This window comes from Gorilla gorilla, chromosome 18, assembly GCF_029281585.2.
Source record: "Gorilla gorilla gorilla isolate KB3781 chromosome 18, NHGRI_mGorGor1-v2.1_pri, whole genome shotgun sequence".
NCBI lineage: Eukaryota > Metazoa > Chordata > Mammalia > Primates > Hominidae > Gorilla > Gorilla gorilla.
The window spans coordinates 87,860,658-87,888,346 of NC_073242.2; the positions used below are offsets into that span (position 1 = coordinate 87,860,658).

The 27,689-nt window shown below is 44.3% G+C and overlaps 1 protein-coding gene across 1 annotated transcript; it reads right to left on the minus strand.

The window, feature by feature from the left end:
• Nucleotides 1–27,536, minus strand: GOT2 (glutamic-oxaloacetic transaminase 2). Its single transcript, XM_004057738.4, has 10 exons — nt 26,736–27,536; nt 16,317–16,473; nt 14,723–14,851; nt 11,766–11,825; nt 11,097–11,258; nt 10,766–10,870; nt 9,231–9,381; nt 8,590–8,755; nt 2,265–2,415; nt 1–1,163 (listed from the first exon to the last, which is right to left on the minus strand). Exons 1-10 carry the CDS (start codon nt 26,822–26,824, stop codon nt 1,041–1,043), a joined length of 1,293 nt encoding a protein of 430 aa, XP_004057786.3. The 5' UTR covers nt 26,825–27,536; the 3' UTR covers nt 1–1,040.
• Nucleotides 27,537–27,689: the final 153 nt, after the last annotated feature.

The following is a 27,689-nucleotide window of genomic DNA, read 5'->3' on the forward strand; positions in this document are numbered from 1 at the left end:
TTGGGTCTACAGTAATTTTATTGTAACAGAGAAACCAGGCCGCAATAAGTCTACATGGTTAGAGCAGATGGTGGTTCTTTCCAGTGGGTGAAGCCTGAACCCAGCTAGCGGCACACAAAGCCTAGAATATCCTCTTTCCTGGTACCACCCTGCGCCGCTGGACTCACAGTGTGAGATGAGTGGCTGCACACCACATTCAACAAAGGGAGGAGGTCCAACCGGGCAGAGACAGCATCCCAACTGGAGAAACTTACACTATCATTCAAGAGGATGCCGAGATAAAGTACAGTTTCCTACTCTCCACTATTCTTTGCTGAGAAAGGTGAGGGTACAGCATCAGCAGAAAATTATGTTCTTCATTCTTAAATAAATCTCGATAGGATGGAGTTGATGGTCAATCAAGCAGTAGAATGGGATGAAAATCTGCAATAGTTAAAAAACCTTTGTGTGTAAGGAAAAGAACGGCAATGACAAGGGAGAAAAGAGAGCCTTCTCTTTTTCTTAAATAAGACAGGAAACTGCATTATTTCCCTTGCTGGAGTGGCAGCAGCCTCATTGGTTTTCATAAAACATCATTTCTGCAGTGCAGCCTGTTGATGAGGTTGTTCCAAGATGGGAGGACAGACAGGAGGCCGACTGCTCATGACAGAACTAGGCCTTCTCTCAAAGCCTCTAACATGTGCTGTTTCTCACGAGGAACCTGACACTTCAGTTAAAGCTTCTGAAATATTGCAATGGCATAATTGACAGGTTTTTTGGTGCGATGACTTTCTTGCACATGTAAACTCTTTGAGAAAAGTTGGAGAAAAAAGGACAGGGGAGAGTTTGGTTTAATGTTCCAGATGCCAGCCATGGATGCCTCTGCCCTGTGTCACTACATGTTCTTTTCTGAGAAACATTCAAATGCTGAGTGTTACACACTGTGGCTGAAAGAAATGATCCACTCACCACCATCCACCCTCTCTCATTGTCTGTGTGAAGCTCTCAATAGCAGAGGCTGAAGACAGAAAGGTTGTCTCTGTTTCCTCGCACCAGGGACATTACTTGGTGACCTGGTGAATGGCATGGGCAAGGTAGCCCACGTTGCTGGAGGTGACCCCTGCCACAGAGATGCGGCCGTCTTTTGTCATGTAAATGGAGAACTCCTTGATCAGCCGCTCCACCTGCAGAGAGGAAAGAACTTGGGTACCTCTTCCCGGTACAGGGGATTCTCCCCGGCCTGACATGGCACAGTAGCCAACTTACCAACGCTCTATTTCCTCGCTTAAAACCTGTTCCCAGAATTTGCTGTTAGCTTGGAATAAAATAAGAATAAAAAGCTACTTTAAGGCTGGGTGCGGTGGCTCACGCTTGTAATCCCAGCTATTCAGGAGGCTAAGGCAGGAGAATAGCTGGAACCTGGAACCTGGGAGGCAGAGGCTGCAGTGAGCCGAGATTGCACCAATGCACTCCAGCCTGGGCGACAGAGTGAGACTCCATCTCAAAAAAAAAAAAAAAAAAAAAAGCTACTTTAAAGTAGGATGATGAATTCTGAGGCACAAACAGATGGGGAAAAAGACACCTTTAGATTCAGCAGAGCCAGGATTCAATTATGAAACAGCTATTTCTCCTGTTGCTCTCTTGGGAGAAGCAACAGTGATCATGAATATGATCAAAACAAGCTCTGCTCTTTAGAAGTTTGTGAGTTCATGGGGGATACAGAGAGGTAAACAACTAAAAAAAAAAAAAAGCAAAACAAATGCTAAAAAGTATTACAATACTTTTACCTAAAAGGGCTCCAAAATAACTGTTTTAACTGTTTTTAGGGTAATTTTGAACAGGTGGGTGATCTGTGAAGAATCCTTCTGGGGCTGGGCTCAGTGGCTCACACCTGTAATCCCAGTAGTTTGGGAGACCAAGGCAGGCGGATCGCTTGAGTCCAGGAGTTCAAGACAAGCCCGGGCAACATGGCGAAACTACGTCTCTACAAAAAATACAAAAATTAGCCAGGTGTGGTGGCACTCACTTGTAGTCCCAGCTGCTCGGGAGGCTGAGGCAGGAGGATCACTTAAGCCCTGGGAGGTGGAGGTTGCAGTGAGCTGAGATTGCACCACTGCACTCCAGCCTGGGTTTCAGAGCGAGACTGTCTCAAAACAAAAACAAAAACAAAACAAAACAAACAACCCGAAAACATTAAATAAAAAAGAAAAAAGAAAAAAAAAGAATCCTTCGGGTTTGCAAAGACTGATCAGCTGGTCTGCTGCAGAGAAATCAGAATCACTCACCTGTTCAGGCTTTAGCCCTGTGAAACAGAACATGCCAATTTGGTCGGTGATGTGTTGCCAGTTGTGGGCGGAACCCTCCTTCTTGAGGTTGGAGACCAGTTGAGTCCGCATGCCAATGATGCGGTCGGCCATGCCTTTCACTTCTTGCAGCCTGTAAAGAAACCCCGAGATGCAGCTCATTCTGCCTAAGCACTGACCGATATGCTGGAGTTCACTGCATTTTTACCTCCCTTGAGCAGTCCCCTAGTGTGCCTCAATTCTCAGGTCACGAATGAGTGACGTGCTGTCACTGGCCAGGGAAGAAAGCTATTTTATAGCATTCTGTTTTATATTGGAACACTATTTCCATCAGGCAACGGAAACAGTTAACACACTTGAGTAGAGACAGTCCTTGACTTACAATTTTTCAACTTCATGATGGCACAAATGCAATATATGTTCAATAGAAACCGTACTTTAAGTACCCATACAGCCATTTTGTTTCTTTCAGTACAGTATTGAATAAATTACATGAGACATTCAGCACTTTGTTATAAAATGGCTTTGTGTTAGATGATTTTGCTCATCTGTAGTCTAATACCTGTTCTGAGCATGTTTAAAGTACGCTAGGGTAAGCTATGATGTTTGGTAGGTTAAGTGTATTAAATGAATTTTCTTTTAATGTAGAGATGGGGTTTTGCCATGTTGCGCGGTTTGGTTACAAACTCCAAGGTTCAAGCAATCCTACTGCCTAGGCCTCCCAGAGTGCTGGGATTACAGGTGTGAGCCACCACGCCTGGCCCATTTTCTTTTTCTTTTTCTTTTTTTCAGATACAGGGTCTCAGTCTATCACCCAGGCTGGATAGTACAATGGTATGATCATGGCTCACTGCAGCCTCAATCTTTCAGGCTCAAGTGATCCTCCTGCCTCAGCCTCCCAAGTAGCTGGGACCACAAGTGCATTCCACCGCACCTTGCTAATTTTCTTTTTTTTTTTTTTTTTTTTTTGTAGAGACAGGGTCTCCCTATTTTGCCCAGGCTGGTCTGGAACTCCTGGGCTCAAGTGATTCTCCCACCTTGGCCTCCCAAAGTGCTAGGATTACAGACATAAGCCTGGCCTTAAATGCATTTCTGACTTATGACAGGCTTATTGGGATGTAACCCCATCATAATTGCATCTGTATTAAGAAAAGTGGGCGGGGCACGGTGGCTCACGCCTGTAATCCCAGCACTTTGGGAGGCCCAGGCGGGCGGATCACGAGGTCAGGAGATCGAGACCATCCTGGCTAACACGGTGAAACCCTGTCTCTACTAAAAATACAAAAAAATTAGCCGGGCGTGGCAGCGGGTGCCTGTAGTCTCAGCTGCTGGGGAGGCTGAGGCAGAAGAATGGTGTGAACCCAGAAGGCGGAGCTTGCAGTGAGCGGAGATGGCGCCACTGCACCCCAGCCTGGGTGAGAGAGCAAGACTCTGTCTCAAAAAAAAAAGGAAAAGTGAATGAATCACTCTAAAACCTACTAAGATTAAGGTAAAAGCTGTGGGTTAAACAAAAAAAATGACCTTATTTTTGACATGGATGAAATATACATTCCCATCTTCACAATTGAGACAATGTACTATGAATCTACAATGAGCCAAGCTATTTTAGGTGGTGAGGACTGAGACATAGTCCTTGCCTTCAAAAGCTTGCAAGGGATGCTGGTAACCAAACCTGTAAACCAAGTATGGAATATGGCCACAAAATGTAAAACACATAGGACACTGCTATGCTAAAAGCCCCAAGGACAGCAAATTCTGTCTGAGGGACTGGAGAAGGTAGTCCTCTGACTGTGCACAGGGATCACCTGATTCTGAATACAACCTTCCCCTTCCTCAGAATCTACCCTTTCCACTCCATTCCCATGGCTCTGGGACATTCTTGGCTCTCACCAATGACATTCCCATTTACGGTTTATCTCCCTGTTCTTAGGTGTTCACTTACCTAAACCATCTCTCTATAATGATGTTATGCACAGTTAGAAGAGAGATCACAAACTGCCAATTAAAGACCAAATATGGGACCTAGTAATGTTTTACTTCACCCAGTGAAACATTTTTAAATTGGGCACTTGTGCCTAAAAGCTTAAACCTGTAGTTTCTCTTGAAAAATGAGAAGCTGATAGCACTGTATTAGCAAAATAATTACTGGCTGGAGCTGAGGAGCCCCCGGCCCCTCCAGTTATGGCATCTGATTTTAAATTTCCTACAGTTTCCATCGTCCAGCTTCATTCACTTTGAGGCCTGGATCCCAAAGATATTGAGTGCATGAACAGGGCTAGATGTGGAGCCATCTTAGCCAAACCCCTCCATCCTCTTTGTTGCCTGGAGAATCAAGTGTTGACTTCTTACAGTATCAACCAGGGTGCTTCACGATCTACTCCACCTTCTCAGCTTGGCTGCCTCCCACAGTCCTCCTCACACTCGTGTTTTCATCACGAAAACAACTTGGGGCTTTCTACACAAGTTCTGCATAATGCACGTCCCACGCCTATGCCCTCACTCAGATCTCTCCCCAGTTTCCTTGTCCGTTTCATTTCCTTTGCAAAAAAAAAAAAAAGCCCTTTCCCCTCTTTAACGCACAGCTCACATGCTGCAGTCCTCATTACATCTTCTCTAACTCCCCACTAGAATCAACAGCTCTCCCTTTAGTCATCATTTATTCCATTCTGTCTTATATTAAATATCATGTGTGGCCAGGCACGGTGGCTCACATCTATAATCCTAGCACTTTGGGAGGCCGAGGTGGATGGATCCATTGAGGTCAGGAGTTTGAGACCAGCCTGGCCAATGTGGTGAAACCCAGTCTCTACTAAAAATACAGAAATTAGCCAGTCGTGGTGGTGGGTGCCTGTGATCCCAGCTTAGGGGAGCCTGAGGCAGGAGAATTGCTTGAACCCAGGAGGCGGAGGTTGCAGTGAGCCGAGATTGTGCCACTGCACTCCAGCCTGGGCCACAGAGCAAGATTCTCTCAAAACAACAACAAGAACAAGAACAACAACAACAACAAGAACAAGAAAGTCATGTGTGTATCTTTCTCATCAGATTATAACCACCCTGAGGGTAGTCATTAACACAGTCTGGCATCTTTGTCTACTACAGACTCTCAAATTGTGTATTGAAATGCATGCATTAAAAAAAATCTTCATAACCAGAGAATATGAAAATATTTTTAAAAACATTGAAAATATTAAGTAAAAAAAGCTTAGTATAATTCTAAGTGACAAAACCAAAACCAGTCCTGCACATACATATATAACAGTATGTCACAACTACAGATAACAATGGGTGGCTGGGCGCGGTGGCTCACGCCTGTAATCCCAGTACTTTGGGAGGCCGAGGTGAGCAGATCACCTAAGGTCGGGAGTTCGAGACCAGCCTGACCAACATGGAGAAACCCCGTCTCTACTAAAACTACAAAATTAGCTGGGCGTGGTAGCACATGCCTGTAATCCCAGCTACTCGGGAGGCTGAGGCAGAAGAATCGCTTGAACCCAGGGAGCAGAGGTTTCAGTGAGCCAAGATTGTGCCATTGCACTCCAGCCTGGGCAACAAGAGCAAAACTCTGTCTCAAAAACAAAAAAACAAAAAACAAAAAAACCACACACACAAACAAAAAACAAATAAAAAAACAAACAAACAATGGGTAAGGGAAAAAAAAAGCTGAGTTAGAATAGCTAGAGCTATGGTTAATTTTTTCCCTTTCACAAACTTTCTGAAATATACTTACATGTTAATATCATGCTGCAAAAAAATATAACTTAAAAAGTACTCAATTTTTTGGTAGGTCTAGCATGAACCTATTATACCATAAAGAACTATCCTGAGCTGGGTGCGGTGGCTCACAGCTGTAATCCCAGCACTTTGGAAGGCTGAGGTGGGAGGATGACTTGAGCCCAGGAGTTTGAGACTGGCCTGGACAACACAGTGAGACCTTGTCTTTATAAAAAATCAAAAGGAAAAAACAAAACAAAACAAAACAAAAAACAAAAAAAACTATCCTGAACCAGACTCTTAGTATTTACTTTAATCTTCATGAGACAGAAAGACAGAAAAAATAGTTGTCACATGATGACTAGGGGAGGTACATATCAAGTTTCTTAGAGATAGCAGATTTAGCTTTTCTACCCAAGAGCTGCTCAGAGATGTGACCTCTCAATAAGCAGCTCATATAACAAATATACGATAAACTCATATAACAAATCACACCTTCCACAGGCATCATGGTTTTATGAACTCATAGAGTAGGGGTTGGCTTTCTTTCTGTAAATGGCCAAACAGTAATTATTTTAGGCTTTATAGGCCATATGGTCTCTGCCTTCCACAACTGCTCACTCGGCCATGGCAGCATAGAAGTAGCTATACAAAATTCATAAACAAATGGGTACAGCTGTGTTCCAATAAAACTTTATTTACAAGAATAGGGGGCAAACTGGATTGACTCTCAGAACAGTTTGCCAACCCCTTTCTACAGCAGTGTTTTCTAAATTATGTGTCATGACCCATTGGTAGGTTAATTTTTTTATTTTTTATTTTTTAATTTTCTTTTATTTTAATAGAGACACAGTCTTGCTATGTTGCCCAGGCTGGTCTTGAACTCCTGGGTTCAAGGGATCCACCCGCCTTGGCCTCCCAAAATGCATGCTGGGATTATAGGTATGAGCCACCTTGCCTGGCTTAGTATGTTAAATTCAACTTAGTAAGATGCGGTTGGCATTTAGAAAATATTGGAGTGGAGGCTGGGCTTGGTGGCTCACGCCTGTAATCCTAGCACTTTGGGAGGCCGAGGCAGGTGGTTCACTTGATGCCAGGAGTTTGAGAACAGCCTGGCCAACATGGCGAAACCCCGTCTCTACTAAAAATACAAAAAAAATTAGCTGGGTCTGGTTGTGCACACCTGTGATCCCAGCTACTCGGGAGGCTGAGGCACGAGAATTGCTAGAGCCTAGGAGGTGGAGGTTGCAGTGATTGTGCCACTGCACTCTAGCCTGGGTGACACAGCAAGACTGTTTAAAAAAAAACAAAAAACAAAACAAAACAAAAAACTCGAGTAAAGCACATGAAGCCTTTAGTATTGAGTCTGGAAGACAGTTTCAGTTATATACACATATAAGTATATAACATGTTCAAGGTCATGATGTAAAATATATATTTTTAATATTTTATAGATGGGGTTTCAGTATGTTGCCCAGGCTTGTCTCAAACGATCTTTCCACCTCAGCCTCCCAAAGTGTTGGGATTACAGGTGTGAGCCACTGTGCCCAGCCTTAAATATATTTCTTATGTGGATTGTGGTCAAAAAGATTTAGTAACACTAATTCAGAGAACAGATGTTGAGAGTCAGATAGTACAGATAATAAAAAACAGGCTGAGTGCAGTGGCTCACACCTGCAATCCCAGCACTTAGGGAGTCCGTGGTGGGAGGATCATTTGAGCCCAGGAGTTTGAGGAGACCAGCCTGGGCAAGACAGCAAGACCCTGTCTCTACAATAAAATACAAACATATGCAAAAATACGGATTCAATGCTAGCAATTATTAGGACACAAACAAAAATATGATGTTTTTAAGGAAGTTTTCCTATGTAAGGTATTTAATTTGAAACTGATTTTAGGAGAAAGCAGGTTCTACTTAACATGGAGATGACGGAATAAAAGGGACTACCATTTAAAAATTATGACTGCCTCTTACCAATTAACTTGGTTCAAAGTGCTAACAAGTACTCGGGAGGCTGAGGCTGGAGGACTGCTTGAGGCCAGGAGTACAAAGTTACAGTGAGTTAGGATTGCAACACTGCACTCCAGCCTGGGTGACAGAGCAAGACCCTGTCTCAACCAATCTATCTATCTATCTATATATATAGATTGAGACGGAGTTTTCCTCTTGTTGCCCAGGCTGGAGTGCAATGGCACAATCTCAGCTCACTGCAGCCTCCGCCTCCCAGGTTCAAGTAATTCTCCTGCCTCACCCTCCCGAGTAGCTGGGATTACAGGCATGCACAACCACATCTGGCTAATTTTGTATTTTCAGTAGAGACAGGGTTTCCCCATGTTGGTCAGGCTGGTCTCGAACTCCCGACCTCAGGTGATCCACCTGCCTCGGCCTCCCAAAGTGCTGTGATTTACAGGCGTGAGCCACTGTGCCCGGCCTTAATTTTTTTAAAAAAGGAATGCACATTTTTTGCTTCCTTCCCTGCCTTCCGCATATGGAATCTATGGGGTACTGTATATCACTAGAGGTCAATTAAAAACTAGCTTTGAAGGAGCAGTGGTGGGAACAGGTAGGTGGCTGGGGAGTGGCATAAACCTTTACCATTGTTTTCGCAAATCTGGGGTGTTCAGAATGGCAGCAGCAATCCGGGCCCCATTGAGGGGAGGGTTGGAATACATGGGACGGATCAAGATCTTCAACTGTGACTCTACCCTTTTGGCTTCATCCGCATCTTTGCAGACCATAGTGAAGGCTCCTACACGCTCACCTGAAAGACAAAAATGGATCTCGTCTTCTACTTCTACTATCTAATGTGCTAAAGCAAATCATGAGTGTATTTGCTACGTATTATCTGTTTCCATCCAAAAGACCCCAAAATAACTTTATTATAAATAAAAAGCTTTCAACAACCAGAGTGGTGAACTAAGGCACAAGGAAGTTTTGAGTACTCAGTATTCAAAGGTATTTTTTATTGTATCTATCTTCTTGGCTCACGGATTTGTTACTTTTTGTTTAGAGAAGCAGTAATCAGTTTCCTTTGCTGGAAAAATTTAAGGACACCGAAGAATATATGGCTAATAAAATCAGTAAAATCTACGATACTGGTCTTTCATCTTAGGGTAGGGAGGGACATGGACATGGATGGACACACACACACACACACACACCCCCACAAGCTCTATGCCCTCGTGGCATTCTCTCCCAGCATGAGAGCAAGTGTCATGCTGGATGCTGTAGCTTACCATATAAGCCCATGTTCTTGGCATATGATTGGCAGAGACAAACATTAATGCCCTGTTCGATGAAGTGGCGCACAGCCCAGGCATCCTTATCACCATCACCACTGGCAAAGCCTTGGTAGGCCATGTCAAAGAACGCAAAGAGATTCCTTTTCTGAGAAAGAACGAAAGATCGAAGCTTTAGCAGTCTTTCTGAAGAGGCCCCAGATGTTTATAAAAGTCTGAAAGATGTTTATGTGAGGTGGGCATGGTCCCAATAAGCACAGTAAGCCTTTTCTGGGGCTAACGTAATCCTGGAAGACTCATCTTACACCCACGACTCACGAGACAACATCATTAGAACCATTTTATCTTGAAAGCGCTTTCCAAATGCTGTTTCTATCTCATTCTGTTTGCAGCTTAGATTTGACAGAAGTTAAAGAAAGGGAAACTGGCCAGGCATGGTGGCCCATGTCTATAATCCCAGCACTTTGGGAAGCCAAGGTGGGAGGATCGCTTGAGCCCAGGAGTTTGAGATCAGCCTGGGCAACAAAGTGAGATGCTGTCTCTACGAAAAATAGGAAGAATTAGCCAGGCAGGTGTGGCACACATGTCTGTAGTCCCAGCTACTCAGGGGCTGAGGTAGGAGGATTGTTTGAGCCCTGGAGGTAGAGGCTGCTGTGAGCTGTGACTGTGCCACTGCGTTCTGGCTTAAGGCGACAGAGTGAGACTCTGTCTCAAAAGAAAAAAAAGAAGAGAGAGAGAGAAAAGAAAGGGAAATGAAAAGGAGTGAAAAGTGAAAACAGGGACATGAGATAACAGGAATAACATTTTCCTCCCTAGGAATTTTGACTAGTGTCTTCTCTGACAGCTGGCTACACTTTGAGAGTGCTCATGGCAATGCTACAAAGGAGAGGACATGAAAAAGTGTTTAAAAAGATCAATAAGCAACCACTGACCAGGGCGAATATAGGCATCAACAGCAGACATCCTGGGGTCAGTGGACAGGTTTTATCAGAGTTCCCTACATCCAGGATGAGGAAAAAAATTATTTTCTTTTTTTCTTTTTTAGAGACAGAGTTTTGCTCTTGTTGCCCAGGCTGGAGTGCAGTGGCACAATCTCGGCTCATCACAATCTCCACCTCCTGGGTTCAAGTGATTCTCCTGCCTCAGCCTCCCAAGTAGCTAGGATTACAGGCATGGGCCACTACGCCCAGCTAATTTTGTAGTTTTAGTAGAGACGGGGTTTCACCATGTTGGCCAGGCTGGTCTCGAACTGACCTCAGGTGATCCACCCGCCTCGACCTCCCAAAGTGCTGGGATTACAAGCGTGAGCCACCGCGCCCGGCCAAAAAATATTACTTTCAAATACTCATGCGTCATCAATCCCAGAACTGCTAATCACGCAAATGGGGAGCCCTTTTCTGGCAGCTTATCCACCTGTGTGGACATTTCACGCAGGTTCAAGGTTAAGACTCTCTGTTGAGACATTGCCAAATTAAGCCTCCAAAGCTGGTTACTAAACACAGAACTGTCGCCAGTGAGTTCATTGTCCTCACCTTCACCACTGTTGCTATTTCCTTCCACTGTTCCGGACGCGGGTCCACTCCCGTGGGATTGTGGGCGCAGGCATGCAGAATTAGAACACTCTGCTCTGGTATTTTCTAAAGAGAAAAACAGCCAAGAGACGACTTTGCAGCTTTAAAGGAAACGGTTTATCTGAAATGCCACAGGATCGTCATCATTTGATAAGTAACAAAAGTAACCAGAAGCCTGGGAATCAGCTCTTCCCCAGTATTTTAACTCAGATATTGGGACATGGTGGGAGACATCAAATGTCCGCAAGCAAGGAGTTTTATTCACCTCTCTCACCCTGAAAGCCACACTTACTGAAATATCCTCCACAGCGCCTGTGAAGTCAAAACCGCAAGTCTTGGGGTCATAATACCGATAACCTTGTAGCTGCATGCCAGCATCCCTGAAGATGGGTGTGTGGTTTCCCCAGGTTGGTTTGGGCAGAAAGACATCTCGGCTGAACTTAAAAAATCTTTGCTAAAAGATGGGACGAAAGGAAACAGAAAAATGAACAAAGGAGAGGCAAAAAAATGTTGATGTGTTTTATTGAGAGAACATTTTTCTCCGCTGAAACCCAGTTTCTCTCTATGGTTGAGAAGCAGTATTGACTCAGCAGTAAGACTGCCTGGGTTGGAATAGTCTCTGACAGTTATACTGGCCATGTAGCCAAGGACCTTTCTGGGTCTTGCTTTCTTCACTTGTAAAGGGGGTTAATTGTACCTCTCTCATAGGGATTAAACAAGTTAAAATGCAAAAGCTCCCTAGTAAATAGTAAGTTCCTAGTGAACTGAATTTATCATCATCACTAATATATCTTTCCTGTAATTTCTTCAAAGTCCTTTCATTTTTTCATGAGAATAGGACATCTGCAAACTTCACGGAAAGAAGAAATCTACTTCTGCATCAACAGTCAAATATACATACAACAGGAAGCCCTGTCATCTGGAATTTATAATTCGTTCCTGAAGAAGCTTCCAGACTCACCAGAAAACTGGCTCCAATCCTTAAGGCTCCAGTTCCAGAAATGGTCTGCACAGTGACAAACTGAAGGAGAGATACCCACGGTCAGTGATGTGCAACACTCTCTATACAGGCCCAGACCCAGGGCCACTGCTTTGTCCAGGACCTTTCATACTTCAGAAGCTCATTCTTTATGGCCTGTCAGTATCATTTCATGTTACACGGGAAACTTTCAGAACACAAAAATTCCTCCTCAATATGAAAAAGGGGTGAATTATATAAAAGATATAAAAAGACACTGAGAGGCTGGGTGCGGTGGCTCATGCCTGTAATCCCAGAACTTTAGGAGGCCAAGGCGGGTGGATCACCTGAGGTCAGGAGTTCGAGACCAGCCTGGCCAACATGGCGAGACCCTGTCTCTACTAAAACAAAAATTAGCCGGGCATGGTGGCGCATGCCTGTAATCCCAGCTACTAGAAAGGCTGAGGCATGAGAATTGCTTGAACCTGCGAAGTGGAGGATGCAGTGAGCCGAGACTGTGCCATTGCATTCTAGCATGGGCAAAAGAGTGAGACTCTGTCTCAAAAAAAATAAATAAATAAAATAAAAAGACACTGAGAACAGTTACTACATTAAAACATTACTTTATAATTATACAAAGTAGAATGACTCTCTAAACATCAAAGTTCCTTGAAAAGCAAGTCAACAAGTATACAAGGATAACATTACAACATTTTAAAGGTTTTCTGGCCGGGAGCAGTGGCTTATGCCTGTAATCCCAGCATTTTGGGAGGCCGAGGTGGACGTATCACCTGAGGTCAGGAGTTCGAGATCAGCCTGACCAACATGGAAAAACCCTGTCTCAACTAAAAATACAAAATTAGGCAGGTGTGTTGGCGCATGCCTGTAATCCCAGCTACTCAGGAAGGCTGAGGCGGGAGAATTGCTTGAACCCGGGAGGCGGAGGTTGCGTTGAGCTGAGATCGTGCTACTGCACTCCAGCCTGGGCAACAAGATCAAAATTCCATCTCTAAATAAATAAATAAATACAGGTTTTCTAAGAGGTCCCCTTCTATGTGTTTTCATAATCTGAAAATATTCATGTTTTGGGTAATAGGAAGATGCCTAAGGTGAATCTCCTTATTCAAATTGGTCAACTTTAAGGGACAAACAAGAAATTACTGTAGGTTTAAGAGGTTTTTGTTTGTTGTTTTTAAAGGCGTTGTAGAAGTACAAGGCTCTACAAAGCACAAACGTATTTTTCTGGACTGGGGTGGTAGTAGATTAAAGAGGGAAAAACCCAACTAAAAAATTATTTTAAATAGTTTGTCCTGCAAGCTTTGGCATGATGGAAATAAAAACCTCACTGTAGGTCTGATGATACTACGATTCACAAAGGCACAACCATTTTTTTTTTTTTTTTTGAGATAGGTTCGTGCTCTGTCACCCAGGCTAGAATGCAAAGGCATAAACTTGGCTCACTGCAACCTCCACCTTCTGGGTTCCAGGATTCCTCCCATGTCAGCCTCCCCAGTAGCTGAGACTACAGGCGTGCGCCACCACACCTGGCTAATTTTTGTATTTTTAGTAGAGACGGTGGCGGGGGGGTGGGTCTCACTATATTGGTCAGGCTGGTCTCGAACTCCTGACCTCAGGTGATCCACCCGCCTCAGTCCCGGAAAGTGCTGGGATTACAGGAGTGAGCCACTGCGCCCGGCTGAGGCACAACAACTTGTAAAAGACAAGCCGATGTTATTTTAAGGTAGGCCAGTTTCATACTTAGGTTGTTATTTAGATGGAGCAGAGACTAGGCAAAAAAACACATGAATTAAAAAGTACAGAAATTTCCAGGAGGGGCTAACAGGCAGTTGACCGTATGGACAGAACTAAACCAAATTCTATTTGACGTAGGATAATTACTACATAACCCTGGGGTTGAGGTTGTGTGCTTTACTCTGAGTTAACGAATTCATGTGTGGACTTAGACCAGTCTTGTAAATAAAGTGTATTTATTCTGGCTTTTCAGAGGGGGAAGGGGAGAAAAAAATGTTGACTTAATTTTGCTAGTTTGTATGTTTCTTCACTCCCCAGGCTTACCCAGAAAAACATACAAATGCACTCACTAAAAAACATGTTTTTTTCAAAAGAAAGTGAACCACAATGTGCACGAGTTCACATGTTGGGAGCATGGTCTTCTTTCTGTGTCCATGTGGGCTGTGAAGGGACAGCAGAGGGCTGCCAGACTGGTCCAGCCCCCACAGTCCACCCATGGCTTGTTTCCTGCTTGCTGCTTCTGTGCAAGTTGGAAGCTTAGGACATGAGGGTGTGGGCTAACTGCAGGCTTAAAACTCGGCATAGTTAACACTTCAAAAGCATATTCGATGTAAAATGAACATAAGCAGGTAGAGACTAACAGCAAGAGTAACATCAAATCTATCAGTCAAATGACTACCACATTTTCAGGATTACTACTAGTACATTTTTGGAATTGGTGTCATGTAAATTATTTTATTTAATGATGGCAATTTACTATCAAATAAGAATTATTAGAAATAGTGTGGCCTCCTCAAAACAATCACTACACACAAAATGAGTTATCTTTTCATATTTCTTAAATTTTTTTTTTTTTGAGATGGAGTTCTGCTGTTGTTGCCCAGGCTGGAGTTCAATGGCACGATCTTGGCTCACCACAACCTCTGCCTTCCAGGTTCAAGTGATTCTCCTGCCTCAGCCTCCTGAGTAGCTGGGATTACAGGCATGCGTCACCATGCCCGGCTAATTTCGTATTTTTAGTAGAGATGGGGTTTCTCCATGTTAATCAGGCTGGTCTTGAACTCCCGACCTCAGATGAACCGCCCGCCTTGGCCTCCCAAAGTGGTGGGATTACAGGCGTGAGCCATCGCGCCTGGCCTAAAATTGTTTAAATAATTACAAATTTGTTAAAACAGACTTGGGATGATGCCAGAGCCTGCTCAGCTTACCCGGCCACTCTTCAAGACTTCGCTGTTCTCACCCAGGGCTAGTTCTGCAGATGCCTTGCAAAATTCAGCCAGTCCCCCAATGGGCAGGTATTCCTTGTCCAAATTTTTTGTGGCAATCTGGGCCTCTGCCTAGACAAGAGAAAATACATCCATTGGATTTCTTCTCCTTACTTGGAATTACTATGATTAATGTTTAAAGTTTTATAAGTTAAGTTTTGGAGGTAAAGTCTTTTTTTTTTGAGATGGAGTTTTGCTCTGTCACCCAGGCTGGAGTGCAGTAGTGCGATCTCGGCTCACTGCAACCTCCACCTCCCGGGTTCAAGTGATTGTCCTGCTTCAGCCTCCCGAGTAGCTGGGATTACAGGGGTGCACCACCACGCCCAGCTAATTTTGTATTTTTAGTAGATACGGGGTTTCACTATGTTGGCCAGGCTGGTCTCGAACTCCTGACCTCAGGTGATCCACCTGCCTCGGCCTCCTAAAGTGCTGGGATTACAGGCATGAGTCACTGCGCCCGGCCAAACCTTTTTTTAAAATTTGAAGTTACTCTCTGAGAAGAAGGGTAGGTAGAATGCTTGATAGTTTATACTGCAGAACAGAAATACTTTCTTTTTCAAATTGTATTTTATTGTTTAAGTTAGGTTTTATGTGGATGGGTATAGTCTCTTGGTTACAATTTAACATAAAATGAGATTCTTGGAATGCACAAGACCAAGGTTTAAGAGCAACACCTAAAATAGATATAAGATGATTAAATCAAACTAAATACAAAAGAGAAAGCATGTCAAGCTATATGCCAGTCTAAGAACTTCGAAGTGTTAACAGTAATAGCCACACATCTTCGTGCTTTGGCATTGGAAGCCTGGCTGTCCCTTACAAGTTGTGTTACCCTAGGCAAGTTATTTAGCCTTCCTGAGCCTCAGTTTCCTCCTCTGTTAAATGGAGGAACTATTTCTACCTCTCACAGTGTTGAGGTGAAGTGCGAATGAGGGAATGTACAATAGTGCTTGGTAGTGATGCAGGTTGCAGTAGCAAATACTTGCTGAATAACTTAAAAAATTATTCTAAGGGGATTTGTTATATTATTTAGTTAACAAATAAAGATGCTACTAATAAAAATATAACAAAAGAAAGAGGTGAAAATTCCATAGCTCAGCAGGAAGAAAGGACAGAGCATGCCTGTGTACAAAGGTTTGATTAAGGTAATCACAGTTAGAGAAATGGAAAATAAAAATAGTAATCCACGAAGAGCTATTCCTCTCACCAAGAGACAGCGCTTAAAGTCTTGGTCCTCTTATGCACCTTCAGGATTAAACTAGGCATAGTTAAGCATTTCTACAGCATATTTAATGTCTGTTTTATAGATGATCACAGAACCATAGAAAGTTCAATCTTGGGAAAAAACAGGTGGTTCCAACCTCTCACCTTTACAGTCAAGGAGACTACAGCCCAGAAAACCCGGGTGATTCATGCTATTAGTGCCAGAACTAAAGCCCAGGGCTCCTGATTCCCGGTCCAGCACTATTCCTGCCACTCTCCAGGGCTCTCTTCAGTTTATTCATCCCATTCAAAAGGAGATGAACAGCAAGCTCACCTTGCGGACGCTAGGCAGCACGTAAGGCTTTCCGTTATCATCCCGGTAGGCACCAACTCCCAGATTCATCTTTTTGCTATTGGTGTCCCTCTTAAAGGCTTCAGTGACTCCCAGAATGGGATCTGGAGGTCCCATTTCCACATGGGTCCACCAGGAGCTGAAATGAGAAATACATTAGCTCGATCCCATTAGCTAGATCCAAGATCCATTTTACTTATTTATTTATGAGATAGACTCTTGCTCTGTTGCCCAGGCTGGAGTGCAGTGGTGCTATCTTGGCTCACTGCAGCGTTTGCCTCCTGGGCTCAAGTGATTCTCCCACTCCAGCCTCCCAAGTAGCTGGGATTACAGGCATGCATTACCACGTCAGCTAATTTTTGTATTTTTAGTGGAGATGGGGTTTCACCATGTTGGCCAGGCTGGTTTTAAACTCCAGACCTCAAGTGATCCACCGCACCCAGCCATATTACTCTTATATATTTAAAATTATGAAAAATACAAATTTGTGTTAAACAAAATTGAATTGCTATTCTGACAAACTTTTATTTTTTTTTTTGAGACAGAGTCTCGCTCTGTCACCCAGGCTGAAGTACAGTGGTACGATCTTGGCTTACTGCAGTCTCTGCCTCCAGGGTTCAAACAATTCTGCCTCAGCCTCCGTGAGCCAAAACAGTATTGATTTACAGAAAATTGAGCAGATAGTACAGTCCCATATACCGTTACCCCCAGGTTTCCCCTATTAACATTTTACATTGGTATGGCACACTTGTTACAATTAATGAATCCATACTGATACATCATTATTATTATTTTTGAGACAAAGTTTCCCTCTTTGTCACTCAGGCTGGAGTGCAATGACGTGATCTCAGCTCACTGCAACCTCAGCCTCCCATGTTCAAGCGATTGTCCCACCTCAGCCTCCGGAGTAGCTGGGATTACAGATGACCGCCACCATACCCAGCTAATTTTTGTATTTTTGGTAGAGACAGGGTTTCGCCATGTTGGCCAGGCTGGTCTCAAACTCCTGACCTCAGGTGATCTGCTCGCCTTGGCCTCCCAAAGTGCTGGGATTACAGGCGTGAGCCACCATGCCTGGTCCATACATTATTAGGTCCACACATTATTTAGATTTCCTTAGCTTTTACCTATTTCTGTTCCACGATTCCATCTAGGACACCACATTATGCTTAGTTGCATGTCTCCATAAGCTCCTCTTCGCTGTGACAATTTTGGGAATGCTGGTCAGGTATCTTGTAGGATGCCCCTCTACTGGAATTTGTCTGATGTTTTTCTTATTAGACTGGGGATAAGCTTTTGGGAGAACAGTAATTGTATTTTGTAATATGCCAGCTTGACAATTTCTTTCTTTCTTTTTTTTTTTTTTTTTGGAGCTGGGGGATGGAATCTCACTCTGTCACCCAGGCTGGAGTGTAGTGGCATGATCTTGGCTCACTGCAAACTCCGCCTCCTGGGTTCAAGTGATTCTCCTGCCTCAGCCTCCCAAGTAGCTGGGATTACAAGTGTCCGCCACTACACCCAGCTAACTTTTGTGTTTTTAGTAGAGATGGGGTTTTACCATGTTGGCCAGGCTGGTCTCGAACTCCTGACCTCATGTGATTTGCCCGCCTCAGCTTCCCAAAGTGCTGGGATTACAGGCGTGAGCCACTGCGCCCGGCCTTGAAGACAATTTCTAAGATCTTTAGGGTAACTTACACTTTTGGTCTAATATTACAATGAATTGATTAACAGATTATTATTCATTGTATACCTAAATAATTTCTAAGATAGACTACAGACACATTGATTACCAAACATAATTTAAAATTTATATACCTTTATTTTTACATGCTCGAGAGGCTATAGCTTTGAGTCATTAAAATAAAAAGGTCTTTCTTTGTTGCCACTTTAAGGAGGTATAAAAGGGATATATGTGGCTGTAGAAGTTGTACTGCGTGTGTTCACGAGTTTTGCCAGTCTGTTTAGAATGCTTGTGTAGGACTGACATCACCACCCTGTCTTCTTAATTTTCTCTGGGAAATAGAAGCTACTTTGGTTAAAAGATAAGCAATGAGTGTTGAGACCACACTAGGATCAACAGTGACAAATAAATACAACTGTGTGTTTTTAAGGAAAAAGAGTAGTACTTGTCTAAAGCAGCAGCTCTCAAACTTTGTGATCTTTAGATCCTGTTATACTCTTAAAACTTACTGAAAACTCCAAAGAGCTTTTATTTATGTGGGGTATAACTATTAATACTTACTGTATTAGAAAAACTGAGCAGCTTGTTATACTTATTGATTCATTTGACAATAGCAATGATGGAAACACATTGCATGCTAACATAACTAACACAGGACATGTTCCCAGGGAGAACTACCATCCTAAAAGACCAGTTTGTTTTAAATATGAAAGAGCATATGAGGACAAAACTTAGTGAATTTTGTTTATTTTTTATTTTTTTGAGACGGAGTCTTGTTCTTGTCGCCCAGGCTGGAATGCAATGGTGCGATCTCGGCTCACTGCAACATCCGCCTCCCGGGTTCAAGTGATTCTCCTGCCTCAGCCTCCCAAGTAGCTGGGATTACAAGCTCCTGCCACCATGCCCAGCTAATTTTTGTATTTTTAGTAGAGACGGGGTTTCGCCATGTTGGCCAGGCTGGTCTTGAACTCCAGACCTCATGATCCACCCACCTCGGCCCCCCAAAGTGCTGAGATTACAGGCGTGAGCCGCCCCCGGCCTGCTTTATTTATTTATTTATTTATTTATTTATTTATTTATTTATTTATTTTTGAGATAGAGTCTTGCTCTGTCACCCAGGCTGGAGTGCAGTGGCACGATCGTGGCTCACTGCAACCTCTGTCTCTGGGTTCAAGCGATTCTTCTGCCTTAGCCTCCCAAATAGCTGGGATTACAGATGTGTGCCACCCCGCCTGGCTAATTTTTGTATTTTTAGTAGAGACAAGGTTTCACCCTGTTGGTCACGTCTCTACCTCCTGACCTCAAGTGATCCACCCACCTTGGCCTCCCAAAATGCTAGGATTACAGGCATGAGCCACTGCACCCGGCTGTGAATTTTGTTTTGATTTATAGTAAGTGAATCTGAAAAGAAGCTGAGTTAACTTTTTTTTTCTTTTTTAAAGAGATGGATCTCGGCCAGGTGCAGTGGCTCACGCCTGCAATCCCAGCACTTTGGGAAGCCGAAGTAGGCAGATCACCTGAGGTCAGGAGTTTGAGACCAGTCTGACCAACACAGTGAAACTCTGTCTCTACTAAAAATACAAAAATTATCTAGGCAAGGTGGCGTACGCCTGTAATCCTAGCTACTTGGGAGGCTGAGGCATGAGAATCGCTTGAACCCAGGAGGCGGAGGTTGCAGTGAGCCGAGAATGCACCACTGCACTCCTGCCTGGGCAATAGAGCAAGACTCCGTCTCAATAAACAAACAAACAAAGAGATGGGTCTCACTCCGTCCCCCAGGCTGAAGTGCAGCCTTGACCTACTAGACTCAAGCCATCCTCCCACCTCAGCCTTTCAAGTAGCTGGGACTACAGGCACACACAAGTTAACATTTTAACAAAGTTTGCCCAATCTTGATGGCCTAGTTTCCTCGGTTTAGTGATTAATGACTTCACCTACAATATAAAAGTTTTTTCTTTAAAAAAAGAAAAAACTGTGCAATCAGTTTAGAGTGTAGAGATTCTCTGCCTTGCCAGAACACTTTTCTAGGCTTTATGATCTTCTAAAGCAATCATTAAGAACATTATGCTAAGGGCTGGGAATGTAAAGAAGAGTACAACACAATCCCTTACCACCTGACTAGTCCACTGTGGTGATCAGCAGAGATCTGCACGTAATGCAGGCTGGGCACTGCAGGGAGATGATGGATAGTGATACACACCTACCCAGGGCATTATTATGGGATATTACTTATGGGAGCCCTAAGCAGAGGACCTAATAGCTTGGAGAAGGGAAGGAAAGTACTGCACAAGGTTAGGAAGGCTTCCCAGAGGATGTGACTTAGCAGCTGAGTGCTAAGGCTGAAAGGAGGAGTAAACGGGCTTTCCAAGAAGAGACTTAAGAATAAAGGCTCACGGTGAGAAGGAGCTGGGGGTTGTTGCAGGAGAATCGCTCAAGCTCTCCTAGTAATCACTTATCTACTGTGAATCAGCCACATGTTTCAGTATGGTACCATGGAAGTTCTCTGTGTTCACCATGCTGATAAACTCGTGAATTACCTCACGAACATTTCTTTCCCAACAAAGGTTCTCTTAATGTACTTGTGGCCAGTCAGCACTCACACACCTCACTCCTCCATGGGGCACACTTGATGGCAGTACAGAGTTTAATTCATGCTCCCTTGACAAGTTAAAGACTGCTGCAGTCTCAATCGTTGTAATTAATTAGTGTGTACAGTCAATTCTCTGTTATTAAAGGGCAGATTATTTCCAGTTTTTTGGATTTCCCAGGCTCTTATTTCTTGTAATGTTTCTTTTAATAGTTTGCCTTGGGTAATTTCAGTACTGGGCAAACTGTACGGATTCAAATAATAGCTCAGCCACCTGCCAGCTGTGTGAGCACTGGCAAGTAAATCAAGCATCAACTTTCCTTATCTGTAAAATGGGGCCATAAAACTACCTATCTCACAGGGCTGGTCTAATAATGAAAAAAACCACTCAAAACCTAGATTGGAAGAGTGCTTGATGTTCGCTAATAGTCATCGTTACTAAATTATTACCACTCCACTTTTATTTGTAACCATCCTGCATCCTAGTACAGAGCCTGGTGAGGCCAGTATGTAGAGAATTCAAGGAGCATATACAGCTGTAAGACCTTGTGACCAAATGCAGGTCCTTTCTGCTTTTCTTTCTCTTTAAATACAAAGTGAATCAAGCATGGCTGTGGGGGCAGACAATGTTAATCAGTTTAACAATAACCCACAACCCTCCAACCAACTAACCTTTTCTGCTTTTCTTTTTTTTGAGACAGAGTCTCACTGGGTTGCCCAGGCTGAACTGTAGTGGCACGATCTCAGCTCACTGCAAGCTCCACTTCGCGGGTTCAAGCGATTCTCCTGCCTCAGCCTCCCAAGTAGCTGGGATTATAGGCACTCGCCACCACGCCCGGCTAATTTTTTTATTTTTATTTTTAGTAGAGATGGGGTTTTGCCATGTTGGCCAGGCTGGTCTTGAACCCCTGACCTCAAGTGATCTGCCCGCCTCAGCCTCCCAAAGTGCTGGGATTACAGGCGTGAGCTACTGCACCCGGCCCTTTTCTGCTTTTCAATTACTACTGCATAGTTTTTTCTAGAGAATCAGGAGACACTGCTATTATCACCCTTCCCCCTCACTAGTGTTGGTGCCAGTTCTTTTAATAGCTTGCCTCTCATTTTGTGTTGTTGTGGCTCTAGGTTGCTTGGCTGTTCCTAGTACCTAGGCAATAGTAAGAAGCACAGATACCTTAAACCAACTTCTGAACTGGGCCTGAAGAAAGCTTTCATTATTACTTATCCACAATTCAGACCCTGAAAACATGCAGCCACCTGTCTATCTACATCACTGTCATTAACTGCCGAGTGAAAGGAATACCCTGAATGTCAAGGACATACTAGATTATAAAAGAGAACACTTCTGGAAAAGTTTTCATTTTTCAAAAGATGGTCTGGCTGGGCATAGTGGCGCTTGCCTGTAGTCCCAGCTACTCAGGAGGCTGAGGTGGGAGGGTCACTTGAGCCTAGTGTTTGAGACAAGCCTGGGCTACATAGAGACCCTGTCTCAGGAAGAAAAAAAAAAAAAAGAAAAAGAAAAAGAAAAAACAATGGTCTGTATCCTCCAAGACCCTCAATCATAACAAAGCCACTGCCCACTGTTCCCTACCACAAGGAGAGAAAGCATCATTCTTGTTAAATGGTGTGAAAAGCACTTATTTTTCAAGTTCTTTAAAATGTTAAGCATAGAAACTCAGAAACCATAGACTTGTGTCTTCTGGTATACCTTTTAAGAGTTCTTTTTTTTTTGTTTTTGTTTTTGCTTTGGAAAATGACATGTTTTTATCACTGTGTTTGCACAGTAAGAATGTCCCTGCAGGCCCACCACCCTCCCTCAGCCCCAGCCCTCCAGCCTCTGTCTTTTAAGAATTCTAAACACAATTTCAAAATACTGAATTTTTAAACAATCTAAATATAGGAGCAGGGATACTCAATTTTTTTTTTTTTAAATGTAATAAATTACGTTCATTTTACAATTACAATGCTAGTTTTGAGATTGAAAATGAAGTACAGATTAAAGAACACAGGTATGAAAACCACATATCTATTGCTTGAGACAAATTTATAATCCAGATCACAAGGCAAGTTATTCTTAGCCAGAGAGAGGAAGGGGTTGCCTAGCTAGGGAACACTGACAATTTATGGAGACATTTCTGTTTGTTGAAACTCTGGGGGAAAGCAGGTGCTACTAGCATCTGAAGGGCAGAGGCCTGGGAGGTTTTTTTAACTTTTATTTCAGGTTCATGGGTACATGTGCATGTCCTGGGGGTTTGGTGTACAGATAATTTCATCATCTGGGTAATAAGCATAGTACCTGACAGTTATTTTTTCTGATTCTCTCCCTCTTCCCATTCTCTACCCTCAGGTAGGCTCCAGTGTCTGTTGTTCCCCTCCTAGAGGGATACAATTTTTTTTTTTTGAGACAGGGTCTCACTCTGTCACCCAGGCTAGAATGCAGTGGCGTGACCACGGCTCACTGCAGCCTCTACCTCCCGGGCTCAAGTGATCCTCCCCGAGTAGCTGGGACTACAGGTGCGTGCCACCGTGCCTGGCTAGTTTTTTGTAGAGATGGGGTTGTGCCATATTGCCCAGGTTGGTCTCCAACTCTTGTGCTCAAGTGATCCTCCTACCTTAGCATCCCAAAGTGCTGAGATTACAGGTGTGAGCCACAGCACCTGGCCTAGAGGGAATACTCAATTTGATTAGCCCCACATTAGTAACCATCTTTCAACTCCTCCATGCCTTTCATTATTCCATTTCTTAAAATGGTAAAGACTACACACATATTGTAAGAACTCTGATGTTTTTAAAGGAATCGAGTAGATGAAAATAGGAGTGTTCTAGGGGCAAAACTTATGCTGATAACCTGTGACCTAGAAAGTGATTTCTATCAGTACATTTTGGATACAGGCACAAAGCTTCAAACATTGAGCAATATTGACTGGTCATCCAAGAGAGCTTAGGTACAAAGTATTCAGGTAAGCCTTTCCAATCGAAACACATTGTAATTTCCCTGGAGCTTAAGCCTACTTAAAGTTTTACAGTTTTTAAACTGCTTTTCCTCACATTCTTCTTACTTTAAAATCAGAAGGGAAGTTAATTAGCTTGCCCACAATCACAGAGCTAAAAATGGCAGAGACAATAGCACAGCTGTGATCTTTTTTTTTGGAGACACAGTCTTGCTTTGTTGCTCAGGCTGGAGTGCAGTGGCGTGATCAGCTGGCTCACTGCAACTCTTCACCTCTCAAGCGATCAGGCTCAAGCGATCCTCCCACCTCAGCCTCCCAAGTAGCTGGGACTCCAGGTGCACATCACCATGCCTGGCTAATTTTTGTATTTTATGTAGAGACAGGGTCTTGCCATGTTGCCCAGCTGGTCTAGAACTCCCGAGCTCAAGCAATCCACCTGCCTCAGCCTCCCAAAGTGCTAGAATTACAGGTGTGAGCTACTGTGCCTGGTCTGTGATCTTTTAACCAATGGTTATGGTACCACAGTTGCACACTGCATTTTTAAAGTCTCACGAGACCTGCTCAGTTATTTCACCAAAAAGTAAATAATCAGAATTAAATAATTAAAAGCAAATCATTATAAATCAAAATACATTAGCATCTTTTTTTTTTTCTTCATTGAACTGCAACTATGTCTGATCTCATGTCACTATACATTTACAGTACAGGTCAACAAGAGAAAGTTTTATTCACAGTGTTTAGCTAAATGATACACTTGAACTTACAAAGAGTTCCACATATTTACAAAGAGTTCCAAGTACACCATTGGATAAATCCTCAGTTCTTTAGAATAACAACAGACAAGGTTTTATTGTATTAGAATGAGCCATTTAAATAGACATGTCGATGAATTCAGTTTAAGTATTTTCCACTTTTACCATTTGGAGCTAAGTAAAGATCACTTCCATAGTGTAAGGAGGGAAGTCTGATCTTGCCTGAAGAGTTAACCTTCATGCCAAATATGGCATCTGATTCTATCACCTAATCAGGTATCATTATTTAAATCTGAAGAATAATTCCTCAACATTAGGTGCTCAACTATTTCAAGAATTTATTTTCTGGTCAGGTGGGGTTGCTCAGCCTATAATCCCAGCGCTTTGCGGGGCTGATGTGGGAGGAGTCTGAGACCAACACAGGGAGACTCTGTCTCTACAAAAAATAAAAAATTAGCTGGGTGTAGTGGTGTATGCCTGTAGTCCCAGCTACTTGGGAGGCTGAAGCAGAAGGATCACTTGAGCCTGGGAGGTCAGGCTGCAGTGAGCCATGACTGTGCCACTGCACTCCAGCCTGGGCAACACAGTGAGACCCTGTATTTAAAGAAAAAAAAAAAAAGGGAATTTTTTTTGTACATATTTTGCAGCACTGTGGTTCCCCTGTGTAAGATTAGTCGAGAGAAGGAACAATAAAATCTGTAACTGGTTATGATCAATTAGTTGTAAACATCATTACACTTGGACCAGCCTATGTTCAGATTTTGATCTAAGATACAACATTAAAATGTCATACTGTATTTGTTTCTGTTGCATTACGTGAAAAATCAGGGCTTAAAATAAAAATATCCAATATAAGAGACATGCCAGGAACTGTTAATAGTGCTGAGATGTAACAGTGAATATAAAGTAGGTAAAGTCTCCGCTCTCATGGAACTTACATTCTAGTAAGAAAAATACAGAAAAGAAAAATGAGTCAGACTCTCAAACTGAAAGAATGACTAACCCTGACCCCAAGGGATTTTCACCAAGCATGAGAGCTTCAGGTGATCTAGCCAAATCCATAAAACAAGGTATTATTTTAGGATTACTGCAATAGGGAAACATACTTTCTCTTGCCGGAAATTTTAAGCACTCCTTTGGTTTTCCAAATTTGTTGCATAAATAACTCCTCCTGGCTCTGGCCCACTAGGCAGGCAGACTTAAAGAGCACACGTTGACAGTGGGCCAGGAAGGAGCCAAGTCAGGAAGAGAAGAAAGTGCGAAGCCTGGGCAAAACTGTACTGCCAAGGCTGTGGGGCCTTGGAAAGGACAGATAGTTCTGCTGGCTGAAAGACACAGAGCATACATTCAAACGAAAGGCCAAGCTACGCTTTGCTCCTTGCAGTTAATACCTGCTTGGGGGTGGTTTTAAAACTCAGTTCCTTATTAAGGTAGTGCTTAAGGAGAGTGCTCCAAATCGGCTTCTTGAGTTGAATTAATCTTCTGGCTCCGGTCTCCATTGGGAATGAATTACTAGAGCTCGTTTCAAGCTCTGAAATTTCCCTCCATACTATTATACACGCCACAGTACGAAATTACGTTGTCATTTTTTGAGCAATGACCATTTGTCATTGTCCTTCCCTTGCCTTGTTCACAGTTGTATCGTTGGCATCTGGTCCAGAGCCTGGCTCTGAGAAACTGCAGTTACGAAATATTTACTGAATGAAAGAGCACAAGGAGATGGAGAGGAAGATTGATGGCCTCCCTGCAACCGGACCTCCTTAGGGGCAATAAGGAAAAAACAAAACAAAACAAAAAAAGAGACACACTACACCTCGACCCTTTCCCAAGCAAAGGCCAAACGGGCCCCGGGGTCACACGGACCTCGGGGGGTCGCAAGGTCAGGAGAATGCCGCATGCCAAGGTCGCAGGTGCGGGGAGGAAAGCGAGGCCCGAATGCCGGCGCCCCGGAAACCTTCCTCTCGCGCTCTTCCCGCCCAGGGCACACAAGCGGCAGCCAGCCGCCGCCGGCCCACCGACTCGGGCGGGCCGGGGGCCAGGACAAGTGCACCCGCCGCCCCCAGGGCACCCTATCAAGGGCACGGTCGTTACCCGGCGCCGCAGCCCCAGCACTATCCGCACCCCTCCCACTGAATGGGAGTCCGGGAACCGCCGAGGGCCACACTTCCTTTCCCTAGGGATTGCGTTGCACGCCCTCCTGCAGGGCCCGGTACGGGGACCAGAGGGATGTGGGATCCTGAGGATCACTGTGGGGCACGGACGCTCAATCCTCAGCCCCCAGTAAGGGAAAGCCGAGGGGGTGGCAGAAAAGTGTGTGTGTGTGTGAGTGACAGTGTGTATTTGGGGGCCGGGAGGGGTGAATGTCCCGGGGTGCTCGCAGCTCGGCGGGGCAGGGCCATCGCCCTGGCTCCATCTCCGTTTCCCTTGGCTTACCTGGCTCTGGCAGAGGCCGCGGCGGCGAGGCCCGGGTGGAAGGCGGCGGCGATCCCGGGGAGGACGCGGCCGGAGTGCAGCAGGGCCATGGTGGACCGTAGGAGGGCAGTGGGCAGCCGCAGGACGGAGCAGAGGGCGAGCGGACACACACACAGGGAACCGGCTCCGGCTGAAGGTAAGGACAGGGACTTCCCCGGGCCAGAGCGGCCGCGTGCTGGGCCCGAGCCACGTCACAGCGATCCCTGGCGGCCGGCGGGCGGAGCGGCGTGGGCTCAGCGGAGGTCGTGGAAGAGGATGACTGCACAGTTTACCTACGCCCAGCCCTTGCTGCGCTTCATTCATTTAATCCAGCCGGGCCAGGCCTGGCCAGCCGAAGAGGTGGCTGCTGTTATGGCAGTTTGAAAGATGAGAAAATGTAGGCTGACATAGTTGACGTATTTTGTCTGATGCCTTACAGCCATTAGGACCCAAGGTGGCCTTACTTTCAACCCTAATAGTTTCCCTAAGCACAAGTCATGTCACGTCGTTCCTGAATGTTTCCTTATCCCCCACCCTTTTTTTTTTTTTTTTTTTTTTTGAGATGGAGTTTCACTCTGTCACCCAGGCTGGAGTGCAGTGGCGTGATTTCGGCTCACTGCAACCTCTGCCTCCCGGGTTCAAGCGATTCTCCTGCCTTAGCTCCCCGAGTAGCTGGGTTACAGGTGCCCCCACCACGCCCGGCTAATTTTTGTATTTTTAGTAGAGACGGGGGTTTCACCATGTTGACCAGTCTGGTCTCAAACTCCTGATCTCAAGTGATCTGCCCGTCTCAGGCTCCCAAGACTGCTAGGATTACAGCCATGAGCCACCACACCTGGCTTCCTTATCCCTTTTATGGAGAGGGTCGCATGTGTATTTTGTGGGGCAGTTGTGAGGATTAATAAGATTAGCAGATTATGTCTAAAACAGGGCCTG